The sequence below is a fragment of the Pelodiscus sinensis genome, chromosome 4 (assembly GCF_052426305.1).
Source record: "Pelodiscus sinensis isolate ZL-2025 chromosome 4, ASM5242630v1, whole genome shotgun sequence".
NCBI classification, from domain to species: Eukaryota; Metazoa; Chordata; order Testudines; family Trionychidae; genus Pelodiscus; species Pelodiscus sinensis.
This window is the reverse complement of record NC_143055.1, coordinates 6,711,637-6,722,089: the sequence shown is the minus strand read 5'-3', so window position 1 is coordinate 6,722,089 and position 10,453 is coordinate 6,711,637. Positions and strand designations below refer to the sequence as shown.

The 10,453-nt window shown below is 40.7% G+C and overlaps 1 protein-coding gene across 2 annotated transcripts in view; it reads right to left on the bottom strand.

Moving 5' to 3' along the window:
• Positions 1 to 7,956: 7,956 nt before the first annotated feature.
• DNAAF9 (dynein axonemal assembly factor 9) overlaps positions 7,957 to 10,453 on the bottom strand; it is a 109,425-nt gene continuing 106,928 nt past the window's right edge. For both annotated transcript variants that reach the window (XM_075931016.2, XM_075931017.2), the window contains exon 37: positions 7,957 to 8,213. In XM_075931016.2, the coding sequence (XP_075787131.2) occupies positions 8,101 to 8,213 (113 nt within the window). In that variant the 3' untranslated portion in view covers positions 7,957 to 8,100. The remainder of the gene's footprint in view (positions 8,214 to 10,453) is intronic.

The following is a 10,453-nucleotide window of genomic DNA, read 5'->3' as shown; positions in this document are numbered from 1 at the left end:
TATTCTTTTTAATGTAATGCAAATGTTTTTCACCTCCTGGTTTCAGTACAGCAAGTGCACATACCCAGCAGCACAGAAAAGCAGGCTCTGAAAGGAGACATTTCAAAAGAGAAATTACTTCTGGACTTTCAAATGTGACTTCCAGAACTGGGGAAAAATGCTGATGACCTCCAATTTAATGCTGTATTTTGAGTGGTATTGAGGAGGCATTTCACATTCGGCACCAGAAACTTACCTTTGATCTGAAATGAAGGGATGAGGACAGATGGTTACATCAGTTCAGGGAAGATTGCTCAAGGGGAAAACAAATCCATCTTGCTTTAAAAATCAAGTTAAATTCTACTTGAAGCAGGTGAGGGAGCTGAGTGCCTGTTATGCAAAACATGCGCCTTTCACTGTTATTTTCTTTTTTCCCTAACTCCGGCCCACCTCCCCCCCCCCCCCTCCTATTTCATTCACTTGTTTTGTCAGTTATCTGGGACAGGCAGGGGCAGAGGACCGTTTTGCAGGGCCCCGGGCAGCATAATTCCGTAGGGACCCCCCTTTGTCACGGCGCATGCGCAGTGATGCACGGGGTTTTCTGAAGCACGGGGCCCGGGACAGCTGCCCCGTTCGCCCTACCCTATATCCGCCCCTGGGGACAGGGACTTGGAATTACCGTCAGTGAGCGGATTTGAATAGAGCAGGGATCAGTGTTCATTTTAAAGAACGAAGTTAATAAGTTCTGATAAGCAGAGTTCCATTTGGTAAGGAAGCAATACTGTAATTCAGCCAATCAATGGCTAATGGGATTATTATTTTGCACAATCGAGCAGCTAGTTTTCATTTAACAATGCTGGCTTTTCTGGGCTAATAGATTTGACATGTGTCTTTCACTTGTATTTTTACAGTGTGTTACTGACAGCTTGCTCTCTGCAATTTGTGTGTAAGTTTAGCAGGCCTGTAACCCTAGCTATAGACAGGACAGAGATTAGGTGTCCAGAGCATAGGTGACAAAGCTCTGTTTTCAATCTCATACCGTTTGACATCTCATGGTTTTTTCCATTGTTTACAAAAAGGCATATCCCAAAAATACTTCTTTGGTGAAAGCTTTTTCACATATGGCTCAGAATTCCTCCTAAAAGGGCTAGCAGTGATCAGACATTCCGGCTCAACTTCCTTATGTAGCCGTTCAGCATGATGTATAACAAGGGGAGAAGAAAAAGATATACAACTTTTAAATACAGCCCAGCGGGAGGGAGGATCAGAGACTCTCAAGAGGGAGGAACCAAGCACCGAGTGGGGTTTCAGTTCTTGGACTAGACTTGGCTCATGCTATCGATACCTTGTAGGTTCCAAAGCCAGAATGGGCCACTACGATCATGTTAGACCTTCTGTATAACAGACCAGAACTTCTCCCTGCAATTCCTAGAGCATAATGCATCACAAATACCAAATTAATGCAATTTGAAAAAAATACTGCATGTTAACGACTTGTATCAGCAGTTCTCCAAGCACCCCCACTTAATTCATTTTTTTCACAAATCCCCATGAACCGTGCTGTGTCCCAGAAGTGCCTCCACTCCACCCTCTCCCCAAAAACCCTACCCCTGACCCTCCTCTTTCTATCCTCTCCCCTGAGCACCCTCCATCCTCGCTCTGCCTCCTCCCTCCCAACACACCAGGAAGGAGCTGTTCCGCATGCAGGAGGCACTGGGTGGAGGGAGGGAAGAATTGATCAGTGGGAGCTTTGACCAACAGCCCTGCACAGGATTCCTTTCCCTCCCCCGAGTGCGCCCCATTCCTGCCCCTCACCTTCCCTCACAGTGCCCCTTGCATGGGAGGGGGAGGAGTTAATCAGTGGGTTGGCAGATCCCAGTTTGAGAAATGCTGATTTATATAAAATATTAAGAACTTGCTGGAAGAAATACCGAGCATATGGAATAAAGACAAGGCTTGAATTTAAAAGGAAATGTCAAATTCAATTACTTTTACATACACTTGGAAGGATTCAATTTTTAATCAGAAGACATTGATAAACGTTGATTTTTCTACACAGATGAAAAAATTTCACATGGATATTTAAAACGCACAGCTAGACAAAGAAAAATGCTGCTGGAGAAGTTATTAGAGCTTGATTTAAAGAGATTTAATTTGTGTATTTTGACATGTGATGTGGACAATTTGTATTTGAAGTTAAGAGCTACCAAATCTCAATAGCTTCGGTCATAAAATAATCATGTAACACCCATCCCTTCCCCCTCTCGCAGTTTCCCACAACTGCGAAATTTGAAATTGCTACAAACAGGAAAACAAATCTAACTCTAAACCAGCAATAACCATCAAAATGATCAAAAACCAAGTTCTACCGAGACTATGCTTACATTATGGTGAGAAGAGCCTTAAACCTAATGCTCGAACGGCGGTCCTTCCTCTTGCAAGAATAAAAGGAATGAGATTTAGCCCTTATCCAGTGTGTGCATAAAAGTCCATTACAGTAGAGTCCGGATTATCCGACCTTCGGTAATCCGACATTCCGCTTTATCCGACATAGCCGCGGGACAATTGTCAGCCGAGCGCAGCACGAGTATGCGGCCCTCAAGGCCAGCCTCCCTGCGCTGCTATGCTGCATGCAGCCTCCCTGGCTAAAGAGGCTTCAGCAGCCTCCTGCAGGTCAGAGCCTCCTGCTCACCGCTTGGTCCCCATCTCTCCCTGCAGCTCCTGGGCGCAGGCTGGGAGAATGGCCCCGCTTGCTGCCCCGTTCCTCTCCTGGCGCTGCTGATGCTGCACCTGCCGGCGCCGCTTGGTCCCCATCTCTGCCTGGCCCCGGGAGAATGGCCGGGAGCTGCAGGGAGGGAAGGGGCCAGGCAGGGACGGGGACCAAGCGGTGCCGGCAGCTATCCCTCCCTCCCTCCACTCCCTATTATCCGACATTTTTGGTAACCCGACCACCTGTCGGTCCTGTTTAGGTTGGATAATCGGGACTCTACTATTAAAATATTCTGATATTAACTTGAGTCAGTAAGGGTATGTCTACACTACCACCCTAGTTTGAACTAGGGTGGTTAATGTAGGCAACCAGAATTGCAAATGAAGCCCGGGATTTGAATTTCCTGGGCTTCATTTGCATATTGCTGGGCACTGCCATTTTTAAATGTCCGCTAGTTCGTACTCCGTGCCCGCGTCTACACGCAGCACGAACTAGGTAGTTCGGATTAGGCTTCCTATTCCGAACTACCGGTACACCTCGTTTCATGTTCCACGAGGAGTAACGGTAGTTCGGAATAGGAAGCCTAATCCGAACTAACTAGTTCGTGCCGCGTGTAGTCGCGGGCACGGAGTCCGAACTAGCGGACATTTAAAAATGGCGGCGCCTGGCAATATGCAAATGAAGCCCGACAAATTCAAATCCTGGGCTTCATTTGCAACTCCGGTTGCCTACATTAACCACCCTAGTTCAAACTAGGGTGGTAGTGTAGACATACCCTAAGTGAATTTCTTCAAGGATTAAATGATCATAATTGTTTTTACAAGTGGGCAACTGGTTAAAAATCAAACCTTGTGTAGGCACAACCAATAACAAATCACAGGCTTGAACTTTACCCATAGTTAAGTGGCTTTCCATATGGTCAGACATTAACACAGCACCTTTCTCTTATGGGTTTGTTGGCAGAGATCACTCACTGTAAACGTTTTAAAATGTCCATAGGGAGCTTTAGCTACAAGTGATCTTGTTGTAATGTTTTCCTTTTTAGTTACCTCTCCTGTACAATCATATATGGGAAGAGTGAGGAACCTTTTTTGGGTAGGGGGCCATTGACAGAGAAAAACCATTTGGGGAACAAGCAAGAAGCTTATGTGGCCCCTGACAGAGGCAGAAAGACATTCCCTACCTTCCCCTTGCACCCCAAAGCTTAGGAGGATGGGGGCTCAGGCTAGTAGATTGTGCACTCCAGTCCCGCGGGGAGGCGGCGGTGGTGGTGGGGGTGGTGCCAGCTTGGGCTCCCCAATGCTGGGGGAGAGCCCTGAGCCTCGGGAGCTGGATTCAGGCAAGCTAGGGGCCACATGCAGCTCCCGGACCTTAGGTTCTCCACCCCGAAATACAGACTTAATTTAAAAAGTAAATGTAGCTTAAATAACCTTAACCTTGTTCAATTTGTCAAAGAATCAAATGAGAGACAATGAATATAGTTTATTGTTTCTTAGCATGACATTGGAATTACAACTGTAAAAATCACACAAACTGCAGGTATAAACATGTAAAACAATACAAAAATAAATGGAAAGGTAATTTTATATATTTACTGAATCAAGTTGTATAATAAATACAATAATAAGCAAAAAAGCTTCAATCACACAATTCAGTTTCACTGAAGTTACAGTAGTGTTTGTAAATACAAGTTTTAACTTAACAAGTTGCAAATATTAAAGCATTGAAAACTAGTATAAAAGTGAATTTTGGCACATTGTAAAGTGAGATTTCTTCCATTAGTATTTGACAACCGTGTAACAATGAAGCAATTTCTCACTAGCCTTTTGAGGTACATCTTTAACAATCTAAAATTAGATTAACAATGTTGTTCTAACAACTCACAGTTTACGATTTACTATACTAGTGACAATTTTCCCTTTTAAGAATACCAAACAAGGCATTCCAGAGCTTATATCTGTGCAAATTCAGAAAAACCTCAATATAAAACGTAATAGGGAACTTTTAATTGCAACGTAAACCCTTCCTGCAATCATTTTTGCTAAGTACGAAGGTGTAAAAATGGGAATACCAAACTCCACAGTTTTACAAAAGAAATTATCCTAGTTCACAGGTCAGTTCAAGTTGCAAGCGTTCCCTTCCTAAATTCGTCACATTTTTTAATCCCTATAACTTCAGCAACTTCTGACCACACTCATTCTCTGTGAGAAACAACACAAGCTGCTAACGTTAAGGTCAGCGAAGCATATAAACCCTTTGAGGACTCTTAAGCACTTCATCACAATTCCAGAAATGCCTGGACACAAAGTTACTGTTATCAATTTTCATTATACAGTAAAAAGAAAGTATAATGGCACTTTTTACTTATTTGAACATTTACAGCTTATCGAGAGATGGTGCTTTTTTGTTTTACAGTAGCTAAAAAGTTTCAAAACTAGATATTTATTATTAACCCAATTTTTATTTCCACTTCAAAAAATAAAAACCAGATTACCCTGTAGTTTAGGGTTCAGTAGGGTATATACATCTCTGACAGAGTACAAAAATTATATTCCTTCCCCCTTAAAAAAAGGGGGCTGGCAACTGTTGGAAGCAACTCCAAAATTAATCAGCAACTGCTATAAAACATTAGCGGCATCAAGTATTTATACATTTTAGTCCTCAAAGAGTTTTTTTTTTTAATAAAAAACGATTTAACCATATGTGCTAATAGTTTTCACTAGGTTAATTGTAAGTCCTTTCACCAACACCGTTTCTCCTTTAAAAAAGGGGTGCAAGCAATACAACCCATGACGACCACTCCCGTAATTCGCTTAGTGCATCGATGGCGCCATATGCAAGGCACTGCTATGTTTAAAGGATGTCATTGTCACAGTTTCACTAGTTCGGTAATTTTTATTAAAAAAAAATCACAGTTAAACATTAAAAGCTGAGGTAATCAAATTATGTCAATACCAAAAGATATTAATTGAAATAGTACCAGTATGGTGAAAGGTCTTTCTTCATATTACACAGCTACTGTTACCACTCAGCATGCAGTACAGAATATAGTATCTATACTATGCCTGTGCTGTGGTGAACTCTGCTGATTCAGGCTTTAAAAACAGCTTAATCTGTGCAGCAATAAACCCAATTTAATCTGTTTATTATTTCCTGTTTTGGTCAAAGGGCATCTATTTTAATTAGCTCATTATAGGAAACCTTGAGGAATCAGCCCATCAATATTTATTTTCAAGAGCCGCACAAATTAGAATTCTTAAAGAGTTCAGCAGAGTGTAAACTACAGTATCATCTATCAATTGCACTTAAAACATAATCTGTTACGGATTTCCGAGTTGAGACAAAGTGTCAACAAAGTGCCTGCTGTCTCAGCTCCTGGTATTTGATATCTGACATTACATAGTCATACAGCTATTCTAGATATATGGCTTTTGCAGATTAGACAAATTTATGCTAAAAAGGAGCACACAATGTTTATGCTAAGTTATATTGGCAAAGAATTATTTTATTTTCCAAATGCCCCCTTTGTTGCAATATTTACCTTCAGAATTTTGTGTTTTTAATCAATCCTGGCTTAATATGTAGTTTCCACAGCCAATTTTACTTAGTTTCTAAACACTGACAACTCCCAAAAAAATCAACTGTTAGCTACGTTTACCCTACCAGGCACTAAGTATATTAAAAGACTAAAGTGTGGCCATGCATAGATATTTCTCGAGCTTTACGATGATGCTTTATACCTGTATTATGGTTTGCCCCAGAAAGTATACAAAACTTGGAACTAACTGCTGGCTTTTACTGTACTTTATAAGGAAACCACTTCTATCTAATTCAAGTCCTATGGTGTGAAATATAATGCCTACATTCTGAAAGCTTTTAATGTCTAGTATGAAAACTATCTAAGAAGCAGACTTACAAACATTTAAATCCTGATCTGCCCCAGCTGGAATTCAAAGTCTGAACATTCCTATCACATCTGTATATTTTAATGATCAGAGCAGAGGCAGCTCATAGAGATAAGCTAGCAGTGATACATGCTAATATTTCATCTAAATTGTTTCATGTTCATAATCTAACAAATTTTAGCCGTTTTTGATTCCAAATGTAAAGAACTTATTCCCTAAAGAAGGCATCCACATTTCTATGTAGACTTTCACCAGACTGCAGGAGTTAATTGTAGCTTTCTTGTCTGAACACATCAATTAAGCTTCATTATTATAAGCGTACTACACAGAATTATTCCTTCAATAAATCCTTATTGCATCAAATACTTCTGATCAGCAAAGGTCGTAGATACACTAAAAGATGGTCCTTATCTGGTCCTGAGGCAAAGGAGAATGCAAGTTAAAATGTTCAGCGATGGCTGGTTTCCACAAAACTGATTTCCAAATACACAGTGAGTTACAGTAATCTGTTTTTCAAGGTAGGAAGCCTTACAATGATGTTAGTCAGTAGCCTGCAGCGTCTTGGACAGTGTTCTGTGTAGTCACATTCAAAATAGTTCGTGTTTAATTTACGGGACAAGGTGCCATAATTCTCCCTGTGACATCAGTTTGAAAAAGCAAACAAGAAAAGCAACAATCCAACTCAGTGTTTAGTTCTGTGGAAGGCATGGGCACATGGACTTTCCTGAAAGCTTGACAGATAAAGTACTTTAAGTTATCTTTTACCTTTGGAAACAAATTAGAGACGACAAATAATTCATCTCTTGAGCCAAAAGATCCCTGGCTCATAGCCAGATTTGCTCAGATGTTGGGGCTTCAGGAAAGTTTACAGGATAACCCTTTTACTCCCAAGGGACGGCAGGGCATAGCTTATACGACTCTGCCTATAATGCATTCTGCATGACACTAACAGTGTTGCATGAGAAAATGAGCTGTGGAGAGCAGCAGCAAGCTCAGGTGCTCTTTTCAGAGCTTTTCAAATGTTCCCCCATTTCTCGCTTTAGGAACACGCTCAAACTCATACTGAAATACGTCATGGTGCAAAACCTGTTGGCCCTTTTTTCATGTATGGACACCTGTGCACATTCTGTGCAGGCCATACAGAGAAATGAGCTCCACGCTTTTGATTATCTGTATCAGAAACCAGTGTCATGCTCATACACAGGGCTATTAGAACACACAGTTCTAATGTAGTATTTCCACTGCTAGTCAGATAAATTCTAGGTGATGCTTTTTACAATCTGGAATTTCTCTGAAGTGGATGTGAACCAGACTGCACAAACAACTAAAGTAGCTATCAGATTGAAATGCCAGCCTTTCATTTTAAAACTGCTGAAAACTAACACATTTACTTTTCATTTTCTTGTTAACCAGCAAGGCTGACAGCATTTTTCAGTTACAGATAGTCAGATGATAGTTTAGAAACCCACAATGTTTATATGCACTGAATACCACAAACATGCATGCTTATGTCTTCTGCTCAAAGAGGTCATGATATTCTTGTTCTTCTAGTTCTCTGTTGTATTTTTCAATTTCTCTGTTAGCTTCTTCTAAGTAGTCATTCATGAACTGGTCCATTACTGATGTTGAAATACTAAGGAAAAGCATTCACCCAAATAAAAAGTGTGCATTAGACTGAGAACAGGATGGACTAACTGAGCAACTGAACTAGTTAGATCTGCATATTAAGAGCACAATGTTTCTCCTTGTGCAATAATGCAGTGCATTAGCATATCTTGGAGTCTGAACTGACAACAAACATTCTTCCTCCACAGGAAGAGACAAGTTATGTGGTAATGTTTTTAATCTCAACAGGAAAAAATAATAAGGGCTGTTTAAAACACCAGCAGGTTAGATAAGGGACAATAATGATAATAATGACCTGTCTCTGCCTCCCTAAAATCATTCCAAGGTTCAATATGATGTTAGTGGAGAGAATTCTTTGAAAAGATGAGATTCCAGTCACCAGCTACTGATTCAATCTGACTTTTCAATTTACTAAAAAAAAGTAGCCCTGACTACTTCCAGTAGCATCTAGACCTTGGAAGTCTGTGTCATTTTTATAAAGTATTGGATTTAATCTGGGACAGTTTGGTAAATGAGAAAAAGGTATTATTCCCATTACGCTGTATTAATGGCTGTGAAAGCGTGGCTGATGCTATGTTAAATTATTTGGATAATCTCATCTATCAGTTGGTGTAACATACCACAATTACATGAATTTGATTTAGCAGGTTTCAATAAGAGAAAAAAGCCAAAATCCCAACAGCAGAAATAGCTATATTAATATTCAGGATCCAAGGTCAACATACGTGGAGTATTTTTGTAGTCAGATCTTGCTCTTTTTTGGTTTTCCCCTAATTTTTCTACGAAATGACCAGGATTGGGGAGTTTATGCAAGAGGAGAGGAGAGGTCTGATGATTTAGGTATTTAAATTAAGTGTCACTTAGGTTACAGGGGGAGGGATAGCTCAGTGGTTTGTGCATTAGCCTGCTAAACCCAGGGTTGTGAGTTCAATCCTTGCGGAGGCCATTTAGGGATCTGGGGCAAAAATTCAGGGATGGTACTTGGTCCTGCTGTGAAGGCAGGGGACTGGACTCGACTCTATGACCTTTCAAGGTCCCTTCCAGTTCTAGGATAGGCAATCTTCAATATATAGGTTATGGAAGGACAAGTGGCTGTTCTTGCTCAAAGATGAATTGAAGTTTCTACCAGAAGCTTTCCTAAAAAAATACAATCAGTCACTGACTGTAACTGATTGAAAGGCTGAACATTAAATTGAGAACGCAAAAGCAGACTCAAGGTAAATTCTTTGGGGGCAGAGACATCAATTTTTTGTTTGGTGTTTATTTGGCACCTGGCGCAATGAAATCCTGGTCCATGGTTTAGGCTCCTAGGCACGACAATAAAAAAATAAATGGCTTAGAGAGAATCTTAGAACAAAAATATTAGAAACTGTGATGGACACTTGAGGAATTGTACAGTGAGGCGGGGGGGAGGGGCTCTGTTAATCTGACTCTGGATTTATTGCCAAATATTAAGACAAAATCCAGCGCACTAATTCAGGTGTAAATGGAATCAGTGTGATTCAGGAAAGAAACTCATTAAAGCCCTTTTCATCTTTGTATACTTTCCTTTGTCCTGACCAGGAACAAATTCTGCTGACCTAAGAAAAAACAGCTAATTTCAGAGTTCAATGTATGCTTGCCATAGCCGGTTGCTCATAGCAAGTAAAGGGCACGGAACTCAAGCAACAGTTTGTAAATAAATGAAGCGCAGCCATTTTTTAATTCACAAGTCATCCGGCAAGGTAATCCTGCGCATGCTTCTGATTTATTTGGTGCGCAAGCAGAAGATAGTGTTAAGTGGGTATGTTTGAGGTTTTTCCTCATCAATCAGGACAGAAAGGCTTTTTACATTAATAAGACTTCACCATGCACAGAAAAAGGAGGTCTTTTTGTAGTCAGAGATCCTGCTCTTTTTGGTTTCTGGAAGCCGCACGCACACAAGCACGCCACTCTCTATTGAATGGCAGATAAGGGATTCTTTGCATTCTATTTATTTGCATAGTAGGCTCCTGATTATCTGAAACACACAGCAGCATGGTGGTCTTCACCGTAACCAGATATTACCCTAAAACAGACCATGGGGACAAGGAAGGGAGTCAGATAATGCAGCGTTTTGGCTAACAGGGTTTTGGAAAACGTCAGTATTATACTGCACTTGATTTTCTAGATGATCTTATGTTGTGTACTGACCCTTGCTTTGATCGATGCATCTTCTTACACTGTGACTGCGGGAGCGCTCTATTAAATGTTA